General features: G+C 30.3%; 1 protein-coding gene across 1 annotated transcript; it reads right to left on the bottom strand.

Moving 5' to 3' along the window:
• Nucleotides 1-58: 58 nt before the first annotated feature.
• Nucleotides 59-23428, bottom strand: LOC109602143 (uncharacterized). The gene is made up of 6 exons (XM_020018474.2): nucleotides 23362-23428; nucleotides 12464-12775; nucleotides 9590-9842; nucleotides 3219-3341; nucleotides 402-1393; nucleotides 59-321 (listed from the first exon to the last, which is right to left on the bottom strand). The coding sequence occupies exons 1-5, from the start codon at nucleotides 23365-23367 to the stop codon at nucleotides 411-413; spliced, it is 1677 nt and encodes a 558-aa protein (XP_019874033.2). The 5' UTR covers nucleotides 23368-23428; the 3' UTR covers nucleotides 59-321; nucleotides 402-410.
• Nucleotides 23429-23531: the final 103 nt, after the last annotated feature.

The following is a 23531-nucleotide window of genomic DNA, read 5'->3' as shown; positions in this document are numbered from 1 at the left end:
GTTTAGATTTTGTGGTAAGTGGAAAAATAAGAAGTACATATTTTTATAAAACATTTATTAAAACATTTTTATAATAATAAATTAATGACTATATATGGTACGTTTCTTAAAAGATATAAATAGTTTTCCATTTTTTCTTGGACGTAACTACTTACTGACTAAATTAAACCTAATATGAGACATATTATGGCTAGATACATGGAAATGATCTCTACATGCTATTTACAAGAAGTAGGAGAATTTATATACAGATGACGAGGATGATTTACATTTAATAAAACGGGTCATACTGTTGTTCATAGTATTGATATTGGTAGTTTCCTAAAAAACAAAAAAAAAACACGTATTAGCATTAACAAAATATGACAGAATTATAAATAAATCGTTTTGTTGTTTTTTACCTTACAGTTTTATGTCAGTCTTTTAGGTCCGTTTGGTCCAAGTTCAAACGATATAGATCTAACAATTTCTGCATTGAATGGCTTGTTTGTCAGTGTCATTACTGTTGGTCTGTTAATAAATGGTTGCTGTTGGTTCGGTCTAATTTTTTGTCCGTAAAGTGACGAAGCTGTTGCAGGAATTCCATTTCCTAATGGGGTGGGCAAGAAAATAGTTGGGCCTTTGTGGGATGAAGGAGTTAATTTTGTTGGACTGGGCTTTCCATATTTAGCGATAAACTCAGGGGGCAATTCACCAGGATATGGCGGGAAGCTTTCGATATTTGGCAAGTCGTCAAGATTAAGAGGCAATTTTGATGGCGCATAGAAGATCTGTTCGCTGGAAAGTACTGAATTGGTGGGTTCTGGAGCTTTCAATTCTTCAATTGATTCTAATGACGCTGTATTTTTATTCGGCTCTTTCGTCGACAGCGATGATGATTGGTCTGGAATTGAATTTGGATGTTTCACGATAACCGGATGATGTTTCGAACTAGAGGCGGAATATTCGCTTAAGTAACTGGGTTCAGATTCGAACGGGCTTCCGTAACTACTTGAAGGTGGTTTTATATCAATTGAGGATTCATCTTTGGAATAATGCAATTCGGAGCTTTGATGATTATGATGACTATGATGATCGAGATGATCATGGTGGCTGTGGTGATCGAGATGATCATGATGGTCATGATGTATGTCACGTCCCTCGTCGTGATAAACATGCGACTCTTCATGCGAAGGAGCACTGTTTCCGAAAGCAATTGGTTCTTGGGGATTTAAGGATGTAGAAGCTTTGAAGAATTTACCAAAGATGGTTGTAAAACTGGGACCGGATGATTCAAGAGGTTTGAAACTGGGAACTTTTTCAATCACTGATGAAGTATGTGAGGAACTAAAGTCTCTGCCATCATTAGGTATTTTCTTGAGTAAGAGTATTCCTGAATGTCCGTTGTGTGTCTCTAAAGTAAAAAAGTTCGAAATTATTTATTTGTACGGTATTTTCTGGATTGTATAAGAATATTAAGTAGATTGCTAATTTTTTGTTGCTTTGTAAATGCCTCTCGGTATGTCTGTTATAATGTCACAATAAAGTCTTAATGTCTTTTCACTGCTGGAAAACAAAGTTTACTGCTTAATATTCTAATTGCTTTAATAAATTACTCATCAATTTTATTCCTCTAATTTGAATAATGGTTCTTTGTAATGATGTCATTATAATGAAAATTGATGGCGATTTTTGAAGTATTTTGCAAAAAAGTGTTTGCATCGGCCTACATTAATTAATGAATATGTTTTGTATTCAATTAAACAGACTCATGTTTGGGTTTTCTGTGTTACAGTAAAAAACCTTGAAGATTTTCAATTGTAATTTTCCAAGTAGTATTGGTAGTAAATGGCCAGACTCTGAGTAATTATATTGAAATTATGGCCCACTCATTAAATTTACATTTTTAATTTATGGCAAAAGGTGGTTTTCTACTGTTATTTATTCATGCACTTTTTTGCGTTGGATTTATTTCCAGATTCATCGGCAAAAAAATCAAAGGTCACGACTAAAACTTTCACAGCATCTCATCGTAAAATACCGGAGAAAAACGAAAGTAATCATTGGGAATGTATAGAAAAGAACTTTCCCTAATATGAGACATCCATTTATTTGTTTGTTCCCTTTCGTATGTGTAACAAAAGTAGCAATGACAGTTTTTAATATATACAAGTTTATAAACAGAGCACATAATCAATATAACATAGGAAATAGAATGATTAAATTGTAAGACAGTAGCAATTCATGATTATATAGTGGAACAAGTTTCTTTACAACATGCACTTTCAGTGACATACTTGCTTTGTCCAAATTTAAACTCTTGTTTATGCACACGTTAATTTTGCTTTTTATTCGAAGATGAAAACAAGTGATTTATTTAATTTATATAACAACTTTTCGGTGAAGAATAAATTTCTAAAATTCCATTTGCTCTAAGGTTCTATTTTATTATCGTTTAAAAAAAATGACTTCATCTATTATGATGGTTATAAAAAGGCTTTTTTGTCATATAGTATTTTGTGACTTATGGGAATTAGTCGGCCCAACATTCAATATATCTGGGTTATAATAAAATTTATATTGGGACCTTTTTTAAAATGTGTATGTGAAATCAACAGGCACATATATTTTGGGTTCAGCAGGATTTTGCACAATCGCCTTAAATTGTAAAAGTGATCAAAGCGTAAACATTTTCGATATCCGGATTTTTTCCTCCCTTATGGCAACTCATCACGAAATCGGTGTAACAGCAACGCAAAAGAACCGCAACGCTTTTGTTGTTGATTCATGAAAATTAAACTCTTTTGATAAACATTAACCTATGCGTATCAATAGTGTGGGGAACAATGCATAAGTTTTCTATATTATCGTGTCGTTTAATTTCTCTTAAATAAATGGACGTAATTGGTGACACGCCGCACAAACATATTTCTTTTGTGCGGCAATTAATTTACCGCGATAGTTGATGTGTATCGGTTTATAAAAACGAAAGTTGTGCTCTTATGATCGATTGTATTCAACACAATTGTCTGAACCTGAATTATTGTATGTAAATACAAAAACGTGCATTTAGTTGTTACGTCTGCTAATTGATATTTTTCTTACGAATCGTCGTGAGAAACTTAATTTACATTTGAGATGGCGTAAATATCTGTTATTTTAAATAATTTATGATAATTTTTGGTCACAGTAACTTTCAATTTTTGTTTAACGTGTTTAATAATGAGAAATGAAAATACCGTCATGATGTTGATTGTGGTAGCTTTCCGGAATTTCGTATTCTGGTCCTGGGGCGGATGGTGATCCGTGGTAATCGTGGTATCCACCATGTGCATGGTCATAATGTACTTGATGCGCCGGTTCTGAAAAATTCAAATATATGTAGGTATTTCTTTTTTTCTAGAATCTAACATCTGAAACATTTTTAGGGTATTCTCTGGAGAATATTTCAGATACATGAAATTGAATCTGCAATATTTTATTAAGCATAACTTAATCTTTCTTTGATAACCTCAGGGACAGTATCGGATTTAATTAAGTCTGAGAAAACTTAAAGATAATTTAATAAAATAAAACGAAAAATAGGTAATTTTTAATAGAAATGACATTCACAAAAGTACTGTTACATGCCCTATCAGAAGCAATTTCTGTAATCTAGATTAATATTGTGTTGTTTGTTCTTGTTTTCAGATTGTAAACTTTTTCCATCACAGTGAAATTAATTAAAAAATAAACAAACCAATATATAGCACAAATACAACTTCAGATTGTTATAAAAGTTACAATGTTACTATTACTGTAAATGGAGTGAAATATGGATTGGCGCTTTTGGATAAAATCTATCCTAATGTCGTAAATGTGAGGAGAGCATTTAAAACTTTTGTCTTAGAAACCGATGGTAGTTTGATAATTTGAAATGTGTAAGTTAATTTCATAAATTTATCCTTTGTTTAATCATTGCAATTTCTGAATATAAAATAGATTATATTAAGATGTATGTAAATAATAGTGAGGAGTAACGTCTTGGGTTACAACACGTGACAACTTCCCTTGAGAAATCCTAATATACATATTTATTACATATTTCCTATTTGAATGACAAGTTTATGTAGATTATAAAATACGAGGATTGAATAATTTTAAAATTGCACAAGAAAGATATTGTTAATAACGTCCATAACGAAATATAAATTTTCGACTAACTAAAATTACCTTTTGAATAATGTTCACATATATAGTTAATTGTGAAAACAAATAAATCTTTTAATAGAATAGGATAATTATTATTTTAATTAGAAATAAACTTTTTGCCTTAATGTACGAAACATGTTCTGCTGTATTGTTCGTACAGCTCTCTGTTAATTTATAACCTCTTTAGATATTCAAATAATCGCTTTTAAAGCGAAATTTTCGTCAAATACAGGAAAGTAAAGAGAAATTTTGAAAACTAACATTTACTGCGTTCAAATGTAAATTGATTTATCACAATTCGACGTGTAGCATGTAAATATTAAATGATTAAATAATTGTTTAATCTACCACAATGTTAATTTGAATTTCACTGCAAAAGCAGCGGATGATTTTTGTTCCAATCAATTTTTATGCAGCAGTGGACCGAATGTTTCCGGATATTTGTTTAAATTTAATTTGATTTAATTATACGATAAAAATATCCGAAATAATATGTAGGTTGATGTTAATTTATTTAACATTCTGATTCGCGAGTCTTACGATGCTATTAAACTTTATTTCAAATGAAACTGAATATTGGGAAACTTTACCAGCGAGTGCATACAATGTGATACCTAAGATAATTTTCGTGCTAAATAATTTGGATTCCTCGAACTACACTGATGAAAACTGAACTTGTTGTACTCTTAGTAATTTATTAACTTAAAATTATTGTTAGATTACATGTATAATGCACAACTGAAAGAGCTGATGTTCCTCTTTTGAGTGTTGTTGTAATGAATGTTGAACACAAAAGTCTGTATATTTTATTTTACGGAAAACTATGATGTGCAAAGAAGTTCGTATATTAACTCTGCTGAAATATTATTTTATATTACACTTTAATTTAAACTTCTAAAGTTGTTGGAACTATTAATTTCACTAATCGAGATAAACTTTCAGCACCAAGATTTATAGTAATATTCATGCGAAATTAGAAAATATTTCGTGGTGCTAGGCTTGCACCTAGAATATAAATGCGTAAGAAGCATAGCAATTTAATAATCATCCTTTATCAATTGTGCGTCGGACAAAATGAGCAAACTGGTCACGTTTTCTTACGTCTGGTTCCGTTACATTCAGTTAAAATTGATTTGAAACATAACGAGGGTTAGTTAAATTTACTACAATTTACTTATATCGAGTCGTTTCACTTGTAAATACTTAGGGGCCATTAATAACTGTGCGAAAATTCAAGTGAAACAAATTAATTTACACGAAGATTAATTAACAGCAGGGATTTGAAACCTTTTGTCGACTAGGTAAGTGTCATTCTCGGTGAATACAAAATTGAAGAGTCGCGAGCTGGAATGGAACGTTTAATAATTAATTTGGTGTGAATGATTCTGACTTTTGTAGGTGTGTCATAAATGATTCTGTCCCATGTTCCACGTTTTTCACTAACCCTTACCCGAACTAATTGGAAATGCTTTGAATGCCGCACAATTTAAAAGTACAGTACAGTTGTTTTGTAAAATCCTTTGAATGATTTAATAATAACTTAAACTACAAAAGGAGCTTCTTGATTACACTCTGAAACATTAAATTAAAAGAGTGAAGTACAGCGTTATTAACAACTATACATTTCTGTAAATTGCTATGTGACACCTACGGCTTAGAAACGTGATCTATTAACAAATCTGTAGATATAACATCAGCACTCAAAGTGCATATTAAAACAATATAATTTTCTGCTAAAAGACATGCTAATAACGCACAATATTTACACACACACGCGCGCAGATTTGTAATGTTAATTCAAATAAATTATGGAAAATCGAATAAACTGTTGCACAATTATTGCGTTAAATATATAAATATCGAGTTCCTGATTTTATTTTCAGAATAAATTTAAATTATATCCGAGAAAGGACTTGTACAAATCGGACCAATTAGAAAGTGAGTTGGTAGTATAATAAAATATTAAAACACCGTAAACGGAATATATTTTATGGCATTTCTTTAAAAATTTCATGAATAATTTTTTTAATGATTAATTGGTAAGTAACCAGTTTACAATAATAATCGTTTTGAAGTTCAAACAACTCTGAAAACAGTAAAGATCTATATTTCGTAAGGAAATAAAAATGTCACATATACAGAGTGAAATATATATTTCTTAAATTTTCAACGGATAATCGTGACATTATCTTTGAACGAAAATATTATTACGTTTTGCTATTCTGTGTAAAATTCTAGGCCTTGCATTTTGTTTTGTATTTCTATCCTTATTTGTTGTTGAAATACAGTCGGACATTGACAATTCGAATTTTTGATGTCTAGTTCTATTGTATTTGGTACATTCTTTGGTAAGTCGAATTTTTTCTGCCTCAGGTAAACTCCTCGAGGTTTTTTCTTTCCGACGATACCCTTATGCCCGGAACGATGTTCCCTGTTGGTAACAATTCTCGATATTCAGACCAAATATCGATTGAACTCGAAGTCTTGATAACTCGATTTTATTTTATGGTAAATCATGATTCGAGTTATTAAATTTATAAATATTTATATATTTGTCAAATATGAAATTTTATATCATTCAAAAAATGGTTGTAGCAATATGCCTTTTCTAATATTTTCATAATATCTCTAATACTCATTTTAGATAGTAGATCATATAAATAAAAAATAAAATTCTGAGTGTAACATTGTTGCATGATGTTTCCATTTGGAATAAGAAATTTAGTGGCAAATGGTGGTAAAAACATCCACCCTCATTTTTGCAAAAATAAAAATAATGACTCTTACGGTTGAACCGGAAATTTCGCTTCTATTCTGATGATTTGGCATTAATTATTTTGTTGGTTTTGAATAACTAAAAGTTCCGCGTTATTACGATGAAGAGTATTATTTCCATTTCGCGGCGTTATTTAACTACATCAGTTTCCACCTTAAAAATGGTACGAAAAAACTTTTAACGAACTACGTGCACGGTTGGGAACTCTCTGCATACACAATGCCTATTACAGCATAATATTATTACACCCATTAAATCGAACCGAAACGTGGAAAATAATAATTGTACGTAAAATATTGCGAACGTATTATCCCAATATTGACTCGAACGAGCGGAAAGTTGAAGTTTCCATCGGTAAATCTCAAGGGTAGTTGGTAAACAAAATATAAAACTCATCCGCCATAAATAACCACTCTTGAAATGGAAAGCTAAATTTATTTTATAGCTGGAATTACCCTCGAAACTAATCAGGTTTATTCAGTTAAACTGGAAGTAATAAAATTCTAAGTTAGTGAGTACAATAGCTGTTTTAATTATGTTTTAATTCGTGAATTTTGCGTCAACGATGCAATTCTGCTTTAAGATGCAATTTTGATTATAATTACTCTTTTCAGTCATTAATTTAATCCTTCAACGCCGAATTAAGCCCTTTATTTATGGTCTGGGGCAATATAATTATTAATAGACAGTTCAAGACAAACAACTGAAAATTTTTGTTATAAAACAAATTTAAATGCGTTCACATGTGGAGAGGATTTTAAATTTTAAAATACATCAGCATCACGATTCCCCACAGATGATATATTTTTTACAGTACATGTGTAATAATTTATGATGAAAAAGCAACTGTGTTAAATAATAAACCAGGTCTTTTAGTTGAAATGTTTGTAACAAACGCTTATATTGGTAGAAAAATAAAAATATGATGGAAGTGACAGGGATTTTCTTGTTTGAAAATATTATATTCATTGATTTTTCAGAAAATACGAGAAAAACACGTACGCACAAAACATTATCAGTTGAAACAGTTTTCTCTGTCCTGAAACAGAATAGTGTAAATATTAAATTAAACTTTATCTGTCCACAAATTTCAGCTAAAGCAAGAACTTTAGGATCCACTGAAATTTGAATAGGATGTGGCAATTTGACTGAACGGTCACGTCTATTGTTGTAACATACTGCGTAACTTTTTTTAAGCAAACGTTCATATATTTTAGGTAAATGCCCACACGACAAAAATGAGTGAATTAAACATACTTTAAAATGTGTGCGAACAACACAATTTGTGATACAAAAGTACTTTATATCGTAGTAAAATCAATATAATATATTTATAAGAGATCGTAGAAATTTCCGACACGTTTTTATTATTTGGAAACATAATAATAACGTAAATATTACATAAGGATTCGTCCGCCAATAAATTTAACCATCTCAAAGCTTAAACAGGTTCCTTAACATTTATAAAACTTCTGACAAAACGTGGAGTTAATCAAAATTTGAATACGGCCGGGGGCATTCAAATTTTCCACGTAGCGGCGTGGAAAATGCGCGCAACGATCAGGTATTCTTCTATTTTCAAATACAGCAAAAATTAAACGTCAAGGTAAAGTAAAAATTTAATTTATAATTAAATCAAAATTAACAGTTTTAGTGTGTTATTTAAAAAATGATTTTTTTTGGTTATGTAGTGTTTGCGATCATTTAAAGCTCATAGCCATATATTTAGTACCCGAAAAAGATAATTCCTTCTATTGTGCTATACTTAAAATTAAATAAAATGAAAACTTGAGTTTTTATAGATGTTAATTTCTCCTTAGTTTCTAGGATTTCCATACAGTAATTAGTTCACAAATTCCCTTTTTTTCTTCTTCTGTTTTATTAAAATTACATTCTCAAAGAGCCAGAACAGAATATATTATACCGTTAGTTTGACCAGTAAGAATAGAGTTCAAAATAAGTTCATGAATGCTATTAAATATATGTTAAATTACTTTGATATAATAAAAATCTTGTCCTAATAGCTTTTCCGAAATTATGTTTCTAAAACATTAAAGAACATTTTTTCAGAGACCATCAAAGCCGTAAGCTGATGCAAAAGATGAAGAATATGCATAATGCAGAAATAAAAGTAACATGACACATGATCTTGGAATTTATTTTAGGCAGTTGTTGATAATTATATAAAAATTGAAATTAAGAATTTACAATTTTCGCCAAAATTTACTGTGGAAATGAAGTACCAGAATTATCGTAAAGGCAGAATGCTGTACAAAAAATTGGCACACACATTTTTCTAGATACAAGCAGTCAAAAAGTCTGACATTATGTTTTACTGCAATGTTTTAAGTTGAAAATGAAAAGCCGCTAAATTATAAAAAGAAATTATATTATTTTGTTTAATTTCAGTTACAGCACAAAATTTACAACTTATTTTAATTACTGTCATGTAAACAAGTAGTTATGTATGTAAGACTTTTTACCTGCATAAACGAATTTGGGTAATGGAATGAGGATCAAAACATTTCTATGTTGATGAATAGGAGTTTAGTGATTGGTTGAATCCAGTTTTCAAACCTTTCCAAATATAGATTTATCATTACAGAAATGAAATGGTGTCCTGAAAATCTGATTTTAATTTACCTGCGTATCCGTGTGCGGATTGTCCGTGCGGGACCAGCAAGGCGGAAGCGGCAATGTTCTTTCCAAGGTTTGTAATGGATTCGCCTTTCGACGTTATGAGTTTGCCTTTGGCCGATATTAAATGGCCGCTTCCTTTTATAAGTTGACCTTTAATCGCTATCACTCCTCCTTTAATCGCTTTAACTGCCTGCAATAGCGTATTCAATATTGATTTTTTTAGCGACCAAAAATCAAATGATTTTTTGTCGTAAGTCTGAAACAAACAAGACAATAATTAATTAACGTTCGGACTACAAGAAGCATAGCAATTTATCAATTTGCACGCTGCATATTTTTAGACTAATAGAAATTAATGTTGGGTATTAAGTGTGAAAAGTCCAAAATTAAAACCTTCAATTTTCTGTCTACAGAGAGGTGTTTGCACTGTATTTTTAATTAAACAAGGATTAAAATATAATCAAAACTAATGATGTGGATAATAATTGTGATGATAGAATTTTAAGTTTTAGTTGAACAAAATTGTTTTAAACCAATAGCAGCAGGTTTCATTTAAAGTTATGAAACAATTTCATACATAATTTGTAAATACATACATCGCACATAATAAACCGTGAGAAATTTCCTTATTTTTGTTATAAAACAACTTCAGATAACGCTCCTTTATTATAATATTTCAGAATAAATTTTTTAAATATATGGTTTTCTTATGCAAATCTTGAAGGAATTCATATGGAAACTGAGACTAAAGGCTGACATTAACAATGCGTTATAAAATACAGTTTCAATATTATTATATTATTATTTTGTATTGTATGGTAAGCGCGATTGTAAGTGAGCGAATGATGTAAAACCTTAATTAACAATAATAACTACACAATATGAATATTTATAAACCTCTGTATGGTAAATATTATGATATAAAATAAATACAAACAAATGCGTCACACAGAAGAAAGTTCACGTTAATGGGACAATATTACTGACACACATATAATAGATATGTTCCATATGATAAGTAAATATGTATGGTATTGTCATAGTCGGAAAACTGATATTAATTACAATTACATTTATTATATATTTTTTAGTTAATTGCCATTATTATTACAATTTCACATGCGTTTATTAACGAAGTTTTGTTATTTTTATTGGGAACAAATATGCAGAGCTGTACAAATGTCCTCTATTAAATTTAAAAAGTCCAAAATAAACTGCGATTTTAATTAAAAAAACACAACAATGAAAATTATGAATTGGACATTCAGTCATTAATTTATTTTGAATGAACTAAATAAAATACATTGAATGTATTGCACCATTGTTTTTTTTTTCTATTATTTTTTCAGATAATTGCATGTACAGATGATATTAAACTGAAACGCTCAAGACTGATAAAATAATGGCCTTTGTGTTATTGTAATCTGGCTTTTTCTATGGCCTGACACGAAATGAGATTAATGGGAAAAAAGTTTAAGGAAAATGTCCGGAATTTAAGTTTGGGGGGAAATCAAGCTTCTGAAAGTAAAGAATACCTAATGTTATCGTTTCAATGGTTACAGTCTAGGCATGTAATTTCACAGTATGCGATATCATTTAGTTGCTCAAAGATTTCACCACCTTATTTAGTGTTAGCTTGTCCATTTAATATAAAAAACGTATTTACTTATTTCAATTAAATAAATAATCCCTAATTAGATTCATTTATATGTAAATGTGTTCGTCGTTTTGACGAGCCCGGAGCTTCAATAAAACCGCATTCCAATATAAATGTTTGAAGCTGTTGTTCGGCTGATCAATGTTAAATTGCTACTTTAATCAGCTTACGCAGGATACTTCTTCGAGGAGTCGCATTTAAAAGGATCAGATTAAGGCTAAATGGAAAACGTATTAATTAACAATTTGTGAAATTCTTCCCTTTTTATGGATAAAAAGAAACTTTTGACAAAGTTATATACTTAAAGGTCAAAACGTTTAAATATTTCATATTCATCCCTAAAAGCAGCAGTAACTTTTAAAGTACTTATGAAAGATATTTTATATTTTTGTCTGATAATATCTGAAATACTTCGTTTATAATTTTATTTAAATAAACGTCCTTCCCAATTTTGTACTTAAGTCTGATTGAGAAGTGTTTTGTAAAGTATAATAATTTTCAAAATTTAAAGTAAAGACATTTCTCACAGGTGCGAATTGTTTCTCTCATTAATAATTTAAATTTAAAGGTAACTTTAAAGGCACAGACAATTTTAACACCATAAATTCATAATTAGTTTTTGATTCTGTTGAAATATATCACTAGTGAACATCTAAAAATGCAACTTGTAAATTAAACTTAGATTCCTAATTAAACTTGTGAAGTACTCAGATCAAACGAAAGAAAAGTTGATACTTTATAATTTTTTATAAACTAGTTACTATATTAAATTGCTCAAATTTGCAATAGCAAAGTTTTAAATTACGTTTCGACATCAGAATTGTCCCTATTCAAATTGACTTTCTTTTTGATAAATAAAAATTGCCTCTTTAATCGAATAACAGAGACAGAAAAAGAATAATAAATCTGACAAAGTTAGATTATGTGATAAACGAGTTTAATAATTTGGTAAAATAAGACGAGACACGAGATTAAAATTATATTTTGGGAATGTCCGGAGATATAATTAATTTAGAATACATAAAGAGTAACATCTGCATCAAGACGTGAATCGTTTCGGTTACGCTTTTGTTTCAGTTTATTAGTTTCTGGTTTAATATAATCATTCACTTTCCTTGACAGAGTGTCTCTGCGAACCGGTTCGAGTCGTTGCGTGTAACATTTGCACATCTATTTTATTTTCTAAGTTTTCGTCGAGCCTAGACTGGAATATAACTTACTTCAATGGGCTGGTATCCTTGCCCGGTGCTTCCACTGCTGCTGCTGCTGAAATGTCCAGAAGCTGAAGCTGAACTCTTCGCGATTTGTCCGATTTTCTTCTTGATTCCGTTACCGATCGCCGTTTTTAGTGAATTCAGTATGTCGTAGCTGCCGGATCGTTTCTCCCTCTCGTTGAGATACTCCAGTTGTTTTCGGTCTTCGTGCGTTAAGTCTTCTAATGTGATTATGTCTAGTGGTGCTTTCACGGCCGCCGCTGATTTTACTTTGTATCTGGAGAGGAGTGCCAGCGTGCAAGCGATTAGAAACGAAACCTGAAATAATAGTTTATTACAAAACATCCACTAAAGTGCGTTAATTTGATGACTGAAAAAGCATTTGGTATTGGAATTTAAAATATAAATAATTAAAAGTACATTTACTTTAAATATTCATGAGGCAAGATTAAATCAAGAGAAACCACATTTTTTAATGATTTATTCAGACCACTTCCGCACACTTGTGTATTAGACACAGTGTAATTTCTCCGTGGACAGAGACATTAACCGTGTGATTTTAATACAAAAAGCGAATCTCATTATGACAATGTCTCATTAAAACGCATGTTTTTACATGCATAAATTTGTACTTGTTTTTGTAGCAACACTATTTGTAATAGGAACGAGTTTGGAGAGTGGGAATATAATTTTTGCTTTTGTGAAGAGTCGTAAATAAGGTTTTTCTCCACAGGACACGACAAAGAGAAACTGAAACGTTTGTGCCACCCCAAATAAATATTGAACTTAATGGTTTAGGGGAGAGATCGTTCTTCATAGATTGGGGATAAGTGAGGCAATGTTTACAAAAACTATAATAAACGAAACATTTTTGCTGAATAATAAATCACATGAGTGATTGATCGAAAACTATATACAAATTGTCAACCAATCGTGAAAAGTATCACACCACTGAAAAACACAATTTTATCTGAAATAGAATCCGATCCATTCATTTTTTTTTAAACTTTTTGCCTGTTGGAAACAAAATTATTTGTGACATCAAATTACATTAAATGATGTGCCTGTACTGTTAATTTGCGACCTGAAAGTTTTCAATGGAGTATTCCCAACATATTTTATGGACGTAAAAAACGATGAAAGGACTGAAACGTTGTATTCATGAAAAGATCAAATGAAAAGAAATAATTTAATAAATTGTGCACATCATAAAACAACTTTAGAAATAAATTAAACTTCAGTCGAGATAAGTACTATTTATGTAATTAAGTAAAGGATGAATTCCACAAAGCAACAAATTACATACAATTGTAATTATCTATGGACAGCAAAAATAAACCGAAAACGAATGGAATTAATCCAAGTTTTTCCGGTCGTATGAAATTTACGCGATTTGGCAAGTGTTTGCCGTCTGATATCGTAGAGAATTTAGGGAAGTGACATGTAATATTTTACAACCGTATCCGGTGGAGATATATTAAAGGGATTTTGAAGCTGGTGCAAAGCTAGTTACGTTTCTTTTTTGAAATGTACAACCCGTATTCGATACTCATTTGATTTCGTGCATCTCATTTTTTATTTAAACTGATTTAGTCTTCGATGCGACACGAATCACGGACACGGTATGCGAATAGCGTACCTTATTCAGCTCGTGAAGGAGTAATAATCCGAAAGATTAATATGATTTTGGAATGATGTAACGTACGTTTATGGTAGTCCGATTCGTAACTTAAGGACAGATTTATCGTCTCACGCACATTTCTCGCACACTATTTGATTTATTTAGTTGTTCTGTGTAATTTCTTTTTATTTTGGCTTTATCTGTTTCAGGTGAAACGTGTGCGGAATTTATTAGGTCTAGTCCCTGTTTGACAAATGCTTCGGGACTCAATCTTTAATTTTGTTGATACACTATTCAACGTTACAGTTGGGGATGATATGCGCATGTTGAAGCTATTGGACTTATTTTTTCAATTTATCGTCTCAGCTAATGATATGCATTTTGCATGCATGAACATATCCTTAAATGTAACGTCGGATGGTGTATCAACAAAATTAAAGATTAAGTCCCTAAGAATTTGTCAAATTAGATGTAATTTATTTTTTCAGAGTCTTTAATTTTGTATACATGGTTTCATTTTCTCGAAATATGATGTAATATTAATATTATTGCATATTTATTACTTCATTAGTTTAATAAAGTTAATTTGTATTGAGTCTTGTAAGTTTTGATACATTAATTTGTAATCCCTTTTAATTTAGTGTATTAGATAATTTAAATATTGAGCTATTAAATTTTTTAATTAAATACATACTAATTGACATAAAAATTGTAATACACAGAAGGAAGGATATGAAAACAATATTTTTTTGAAGAGAAAATTTCTTCAGCCGCGTTGAGCACTTTTGGGCTTATGGATGTGGTAGTTCAAAGCAAAAAAGTTTTATTATTTGCCTTGAAACATATGGATGTAAAACGTTGAAAACTTGGATTTTTAAGTCGCTGGACTTAGAACTTTACCATCTCTTGGACATTCCATTCAGCAATTGCTATACTAACATATATGATGAATATTATAGGAGATCTTCCTCCATAAGCAATAGTGTTCCTTACCATAACTCCAGTCGTTCGTTTTACGTCTTTTTCCTCTATTTATTCTAATTGTACGTTGCTCATCGTAACCCTCTAAATAAAACTTTGACTCATCACTGAACAACATTTGGTGCCACTCAGGATCCTCGTGTTGCTTTTCTTCACTTCAACGTAAAGGACAAGGTGAGGGCGATGTTCTTAGAATTCGAAAGTTTGCATGCAGTGATCAACTGCTCGAATGGCCCTTCTTCAGCTAGCCATTAATTAGGTAATGTCCTTGTGGTTAGAAATGGGTCTCTTAGTACCACATTATTAGGAGATGTGTTATTTTACAACCCATTTTATTTAGAAAATTCGTCGTTTTCAACTGAAGATAATATGCGCATGTTGAAGGTATTGAACTTATTTTTTATGTGTTTTTAATTTAATACATATAGTTTCACTTTCGTGAAAACTAATGTGATATTAAAATTATTACGTCTTTATTACTTCATTAGTTTAATGAAATAAATTTCTATTGACCCATGTTGTGACTTTGGATGCATTATTTTGTAACCAATTTTAATTAAGTGTATTAGAAAATTTAAATATTTAATAACGCAATTTATAAAACTAAATACACTAATTAATTTCAATTAAATCCAAGACCAAACCACATTTCACAACCGCATACCATATATGATAAATCAAAACCAAAAAATGGATGAAACGGATTTTCATTTGTGAAGTTCAGTTACATATTTTATCAGTAATACAAATATTATATAACGAGTAAAACACTGAAATTTGATTGTACCACTACATAAGCGGAAATTGATTATAAATTGACTTGGACATGAGTGTATCAGTAATTGAAAGCCAATGTTATTGCTTTCCATTTGGGTCAAAGGGATGCGACTCTCGCATTGCTAGATTAATCTTGTGTAATGATCTCTCATTTATCAGTTAATGCTTGTTAATGCAAAAGTGTTTTTTTATGTGAATATTTAGGAGAGAATTAACAAAATGAAAGGAAGAAAAAATCATGTTGTTTAATATAATTAAAATAATAATTAAATTTAATTAAATTTAATATAATTAATTATATAAATTTGACACCCTTGAATCACCCTTAAAACCAATTTTCTGCCTATAAATTATTACTTTGTCTTTATCCCTTCTTGACTGTGGAGTCGAGCTAAAACTTGAATGTTCATTAATTAACATTACGACTGTGTAAAATAAGGGTGAATATTAATGTCAAATCCTTATGGGATATTTATTACATAGGATTTTATAAGATACTACTTATTCGCACTACATAAAATTGGCAACAGATAATTTTTTACAACTCACTGCCAAATTAAACCAACTCGAATTTATCTCTTTTGTGTAATTAATTGTTTTTGGTTTCCCTAATTAATTTAAGATAAATATTTATTTAGTACATTTACTTTCGGATGTTCCAAGTCTTCAAGCAGCTACGTACGTTATGTTTATGTTTATGTAATTAAATCCTTTAAAAAGCTTTGCAATGTTGTGTATTTAACTCCGGAATTCAATGAATACAATCTAATCAAATTGGACATTTGTTTGTTCAAAATATCCCCGTTTAAATTGTGTAAGACATTCGATATCATTGATACCAATGAGAGTTGAAAATTAATTCGAATATGTGTTGATCATGAATCGATTCAGTTTGCATTCGAGTGGATAGCCAATTCAATTTGCCAAAATGTTTGGAGCAAACACAGCAGGTAAGTAGGTAGTGTAGACCATCGTGAAAGTAATTGTGCCATTCAGTGTTGTCAAAGGACACGACTAACTCCTCAAATACTGTTCCTTCAATCAAGTCATAATCTAGATGAAGGGATATCAAAAGTTTTAGATTACTCGCTTCAAATCGATCGATTGTTTGGTAAATAGGCATTGAGACAAATTGGTCGTGGAAAAAATAACTTTATAATCATGCAATGATGCAGCAGAGTACGAAGTTTCATCAATCACAAATTCAAAATGTATTTCCTGATATCTGAATATATTATAATAGCAAATATAACAGTAAATTAATTTCTGTATCAATCAATGGACAACTTATATTCAGGCGATTTGGCTTAAATGTATCAGTTGAATAGTAAAGATCATCACTTGGAAAATAATTGAATGATAATCCTTCGTTCAATGTTGTCAAAGGCTTGCATTACGTCTATGAGTCTCGTAAACTATCTCATACAGGCGATTTAGTGCTTTTCCAGGCGCTGTCCGTTCAATCACACCATAATCTCGATAAAGCAGCAGTAAACGGCAGTATTAAAAGTTTACAGAGAGGTTCTAGGTTCCCGTGAATGGGATCGATGGCCAGACAACTAGAGATTAAAACACGTGTGAAGGGTAAAGGAACATGTTAAGACTTCAGTATTTATTGCGGGGATACAATGTAGTTGTGGCCATGGAGTAACAGAAGGTAATACAATGAATTATTCTCGTAAAGGTCCACGAAGGGATGTTGTAAAATGATCGGTTACTTATAAATGATCTAACCGGTTTTGATTATTGACGACTTTTGGACAAGGGAATGAAATAAACATTCTTAAAAGGTAACAAATCAATACTCTATTAAAGTCATACATTTATAACTATATTTTTTCACTAGAAACATTGAGGTTGTATTTTAAAGCTTTATTTGATTTGACAATATTTGTTTTAAAATTGTTTAAAATTCGGTTATGTGTGGATACTTACGGTCCAATCAAGAGGGCAAAGTATTTGATGAATTGTCTGAGTGGACGAAAATACATACCTAAAACAGAATAAAATAACTTTTATCTTAATTGAACTCAAATGGTGGATTATTTATAGTATTTCTACTTTATTTGTTCAATACATTCTTCTATTTTTATATAAACTATACACGTATATTTATTTCACAAGTTTTTACAGTTTTTAAATTTTCATTGACATGTCCCATTTAAATCATGTCTTAATTGTAATTAAATATTAAATATGTTTCTACTAAAATTCTTGTGTTAATTTCATAGTACTTATCGACCCAAATAAACTGGTAAAAATGTAAAATATTCTGCACTTGCAGGTAATATTCTTGACGGTGCACAGGAAGTTCACTCGAAAGGAAATATAAAACCCACTCAACACAAGATCAAGGATGCGATGATGTTGTATACAATGGTAGTTCATAAGAGATTCCCTTCCTTCGAAATTCCAAGAGCATCATATTCAAGAAATTATTTTGTATGCTACCATCGCTCTATGCATCTTAAGATAGAATAATTAAATTGTGTTTTTGTGGTTGCAAATTAATTAATGCATTAAAATATGCTTTTAGGAGTCTTTGGTGTACCGCAAGCCTTGGAAGCCACATACTCCAATTAAGCGAGAAACTGTTGTTGTATTGATTAGGTTATTTCTTCTTATCAAACGCTTGCACCACTGTCAGTTATGAAACGTTTCTAATTAACGATAAAACAACGGCGGATTCTGTTATTTTTCGTTTAAATATATATCATGTTGAAAACATAATACTAAAAGACATTGAATGTATGTATCTATTTTCAGTTTGTCAAATTTTTATTTTTCTAAGTTGCTTAGTTTAGATACTTTTGGAATTACCTATAAAACACATGAAAAAAAATTATGTTTGTTTACTTCATTTTATTACTGTAGATAGTGGTTATTCACAATGTTGTTTTCTGTTAAGATTTGTTTCATTAACAGAATATTTGTCTCCATGTAACGCCACATTGTAAAACTATTCTACTTATCCCAAGTAAATTGAGTCATTACATTGCGTTATGAACAATCACAATCTACTGTTGTTATTTTACATAATGTGTGTGGTATCTGTAATCAAGGGTTTGGAGAAAATGGAATTTCCAAGTAGATTTTGTAACAGTATTAAGATAAAACTTAGTAATCTAAATCTATTTTGGTACAGGCAATATTTTATCATTAAAAATACAGTACAATAAAATTATTTTTAATTACCTATTTAATTTGTCGATTATATTTTATGAAATAAATAAAAATTAAATAAAATAAAAAAGTTGATCAGTGTTCCTATTAAACAATTTTTCCATCAGTAGATATGTTAAATATAGTAAAGAATGAGGAAAGTTTTCCTAATTAATAGGTGATAACTTATTCTTAGATATTAAATGGCTTTATTATGTATTTTTCATTCATTGAATTGCAAAATTAATTGAATTAAAATAATACATAACAGAGTTGTAACTTTCCATTATGTATAATTTTTATGTAAATTATATTTGGAATAGAAAATTTAATGTCAACAAACCTAATGAAAATTACATTAGATCATTGATGACAGTCGAGTAACATTATGTAAAATAAATTTAAATTGCATTAATAAATATACTTCCTAATACATTATGTTAAATATACTATTTCACATCGTTTCCCGTGTAATCATTGGCATTCCTAAATTGTTGGGTTTGTCATTATGTATCGGTCGCCGACAGAAATCATAAATTGAACCAAATGAATAGTTCCATATAAACGTTTTACATAATCACCGCGTATATAGTGGTTATGTTTCAGTTAGTTTTAAAAGATGATAGATAGAAAAGTAATTTGTGTTTGCTTTGAACTTCGGTTGTGCAATAATAGGCGTTAGTTGTTTTAACCCCCACAGACTGAAAAGAGTTTGGTTAAAATTCTAATTTATTTTAGGTTGGTTCACTTAATACGAGGATCGCATTATTTCCTTTGTCAGCACCAACATCAAACCTTCCGGGTAAACTTGAAGGTCACATAAATTGGATTGACATTTTCCGTGTCTGAAAAATCACATAAAAGTAACTCATTCAGTTAAAACTTGAAACGTTCCTTCGCCGTGCCAACACAAATTGTGCAGTAGTCTTCGTAAATGACGAACAATTTCCGGTGGTGTAAACACAGACTACGCGTTGTGTCAAATTTATGTGCATAGATGCCACCTTAAACAGATCTGCATCTAAAACAATGCTGGTGCACGCATGAACTGTACAAATTTCCGCCGTATTGAACCCCGATTCCGGTCCGGTCCTACGAAAATCCTTGCACTCTGATAAATTCAGTTTTGGTAGCGGGTACACCACTCCACTTCAGTACGTTGATGATTAATTTGTTTAAATAGTGCGGACGGTTCATGAATACTCTTAGGAAGCTGAGATTGCATTTCGTGGAATAAATTAATGCTTTTGGCCTCTATGGTGGTTTGACGGTCAAACATGTCGACTGTTTGTTTGCCGCAAGAAGCAAATTGGACATGTCCGCGGGCAAATACGGCCAATTTCTACTGCAACGTTTCCATGTGCTTGTATGAAAAAGAAGTTTAAACTATAATTTTCGTATTTACGCTTGGAAAAGAACACGCACTTGCGGAAATATCCACATGCTGTAATTAATTATTGACACACTTTGGCTGTCTTCATTCTTTCTTTTTGTATAATTACGTGTGCATTGAAAGTAATTACCGAAATAAGAAAAATAACAGTTAAAAATTATTGCCCATAAATTAAACATTTGATAAATGCAGATGGGTGTTGAGAAAGAGAAAGGCTCACTTGTAACATGACATTATTCAAAATGGAAGCACCACTATATGAAAGTTTGGGTTTGGACTAATGTTTGAGATATCAAGCAAAATCAAAGAATGTTAAGATAAATGTATATGTATATGATCCACTTCAAAAAATGTGTAGTGTAGAATTAGTATTTGTTTCCAATCGTTTTAGATTACTCTTTTGTAATATCGAACTTAAATATCTATATCGATTGAGTATCGATATGACACCGAGAAAAGTAAATAATGTAATAAAAGCGGATAAAAAAGGCGGAAGAATATTTTTCCTTTCATTAGCATTGACACTGGATTCGCGTGCTAAACCGAGCGCGGGTTTCCAAGTTCACGGTCAATAGTCTCTTATATTGAGAGAAAGTTCTCGTGGTGTTAGGTAAAATCGTGACACATATAACTTATACTTTATATTATTAAACAATTTTCTGCTATTTGAATCTGTCACAAATTTAAATCGACACATAATCCACATATTCTTAATATCCATTTTTGGTACCATCTGGGGAAGTTCAAAGATATCCGTTGAATATTTTGCCTCTTTACGATTTTGTGTAGTTATATACACACTTCATGGTCAGACAAAATTTAACGTTTAACGAGTAATGGAGATGTTAATAAAAATAAATAGTGAGATTAGTAGCTTTCACTCGATTCTGATTAACTTGGGTCAATATTTGTGTTTAACTATGTTTGCACACAGTTAAGAAAGTATATTCCGGTTCATCTACATGAACCTGTACAAAAAGAAACATTGCAAAACATGTCTAGAATTTCGATAACTATTTGAGAAAATCAAAGTCTGACACTAAATTAACTGAATAATGCAAATATGAAATGTTAAAATTCCAGTAAATTGCCATACACCATGTTATTAATATTCAACGAATATTTCTTGACATAATTCCATTGACGCACACAATTTACGCCTTATTGCAAACTATTTAATTCTAATCGGTCCATTATGCAATCATTTACATGCATCAAAAGCAATGCAAAATTTAAGTTCAACTCTCCATGAATTTCATACAGTTTACCTCACGAGATAAATTTTAGGTAACATCAGTTGTGTATAAATTATGTGTTATATTATCTAAAGTTTTTAAACATCCTACATGCATCGTTTTGTGTAAATTTCAAATTAAGCGCAATTACAACATTAAATTTATTGTTTCAGGAAAAGTTCGTGTTAGTTCAAAATTTTCGTTTGTAAATACTTCGTGTGTATGAAACAATTATAGAGTTTTCGATTAATACGGATTCCGTTAATTAAAATTCGAATTCATTCAAAGTTTGAACGTGTGGCGAAACCGTTGCTGCCTGCTCTAAAACCTTCGGTGCACTAATTAAATTTAACATCCTAATAATTAATAAATTACAAAACAAAAAGAGTCAAAGAAATCGAACCATTATATAAATCAACCAAGCAAAAAAAATCAAGTATCGTCCTCTGTTGTTTGTGGGTTTTCAAGTAATATTTAAATTTCTAATGAGATGTTGCAATTCTGCCAAAAATTACATGCTTGTAATGGGGTTTAATTGTTAGGGAGTCCAAATGTTTAAAAATAATTTATTGTATAATATCATATATTTACCTAAAATAACACTAGTATTGACCGTTTTCGTTTTAACAGCATAAAATAATAAAATTTTAATAATAGGGAAATCGCAATGTATTGGGAATTGTTTTGCTTAATAACTTAATTAGGTAATTAATTAAGCAAATCAATAGCTTAAGATTTAATGATCAAATGGAACGATAATAACACTTTGATGATATTATGTGATGCGTAATCTATTAAATGTGGTTAATGAACTGACAATACATATTAGATAAGTTCGATTTGCATCAAATTTGTCACTATCAAGAGTTATATTAAAGCTGAACATCGTTTTTATATGGTGTGCTAAATAAACGTGGGCTTTTATTGTTTATTAAATTTAATAAAAACATAGGGTTTGGTTATGAAATGTTATTTTATAGTTTTTGTAATGAAAACGTTTTTGTATTAAAACATAAATTATATAAAAAATTAATTTGGTAATTAAATAAATAATTAATTTAGATTTCTAATTTTCCGAAATCGACACATGTTATGTGAATATGGAAATTTATTTAAAATATTATTTAATTATGTGACTTGCATATGGTAATTTGTTTCGAAAAAATCTTATTTTTATTTCATTTTAAAATGTTTTTGTTATTGATATTTTTTAAATAAAAATAAAAATTTAACAAAAGTTTTTATTAAACCCAAGTAAAAGTGATAAATTGTCATTTTAAAAAATCTCATATAAAAGTAAAAACTACTTTAATTTAAATAAACAAAAAAAAACAATTTCTACTAATTTAAATAAATAAAAGTTAAATGCAACAAATAAATCCTTATACATTCACATATGATTCAGACGACTAGAAGATAACCACTCTCACTAAATATTAATTGTATCCGCTTGTTTTCACCGAATAATTTTACGGCCAATCCCATGAGAAAGGCGCCACAATTTCGATATATATTTTGAGAATTCATTTTTAGAAAATTTCACCTCGGACTTGTCCAATCTCTTTTATAAAGTGTCATAAATTAAATTTTGTCCGAAATAAGTTTTCGATGTGCACCCTGCCCGGAGCAGGAAATTCAATCGCCCCGATAAAAAAATGAAAACTTCCCGTTAACTGGCTATTAAATTGTCTTTTTTTCTTGTAATTTTTAAATAATCACGGTCATTGAGACTTACCTTCATGTCGATGATGTTAATTCCATACACAACAGTGAAAACACTCACTCGAGTTCTTAGCACTGAAGCCGTGCACCGTATTAAACTCTTCACTCTCACTTCAAGCGGTGCTACTGCTAATGACCCACTTTTATACAATATTATAAAGGTCCCCACTTTTGCGAAAATAC

Source organism: Aethina tumida, chromosome 3 (genome assembly GCF_024364675.1).
Source record: "Aethina tumida isolate Nest 87 chromosome 3, icAetTumi1.1, whole genome shotgun sequence".
Taxonomy (NCBI): Eukaryota; Metazoa; Arthropoda; class Insecta; order Coleoptera; family Nitidulidae; genus Aethina; species Aethina tumida.
The sequence above is the reverse complement of the archived record's forward strand: the minus strand, read 5'-3'. Positions and strand labels throughout refer to the sequence as shown.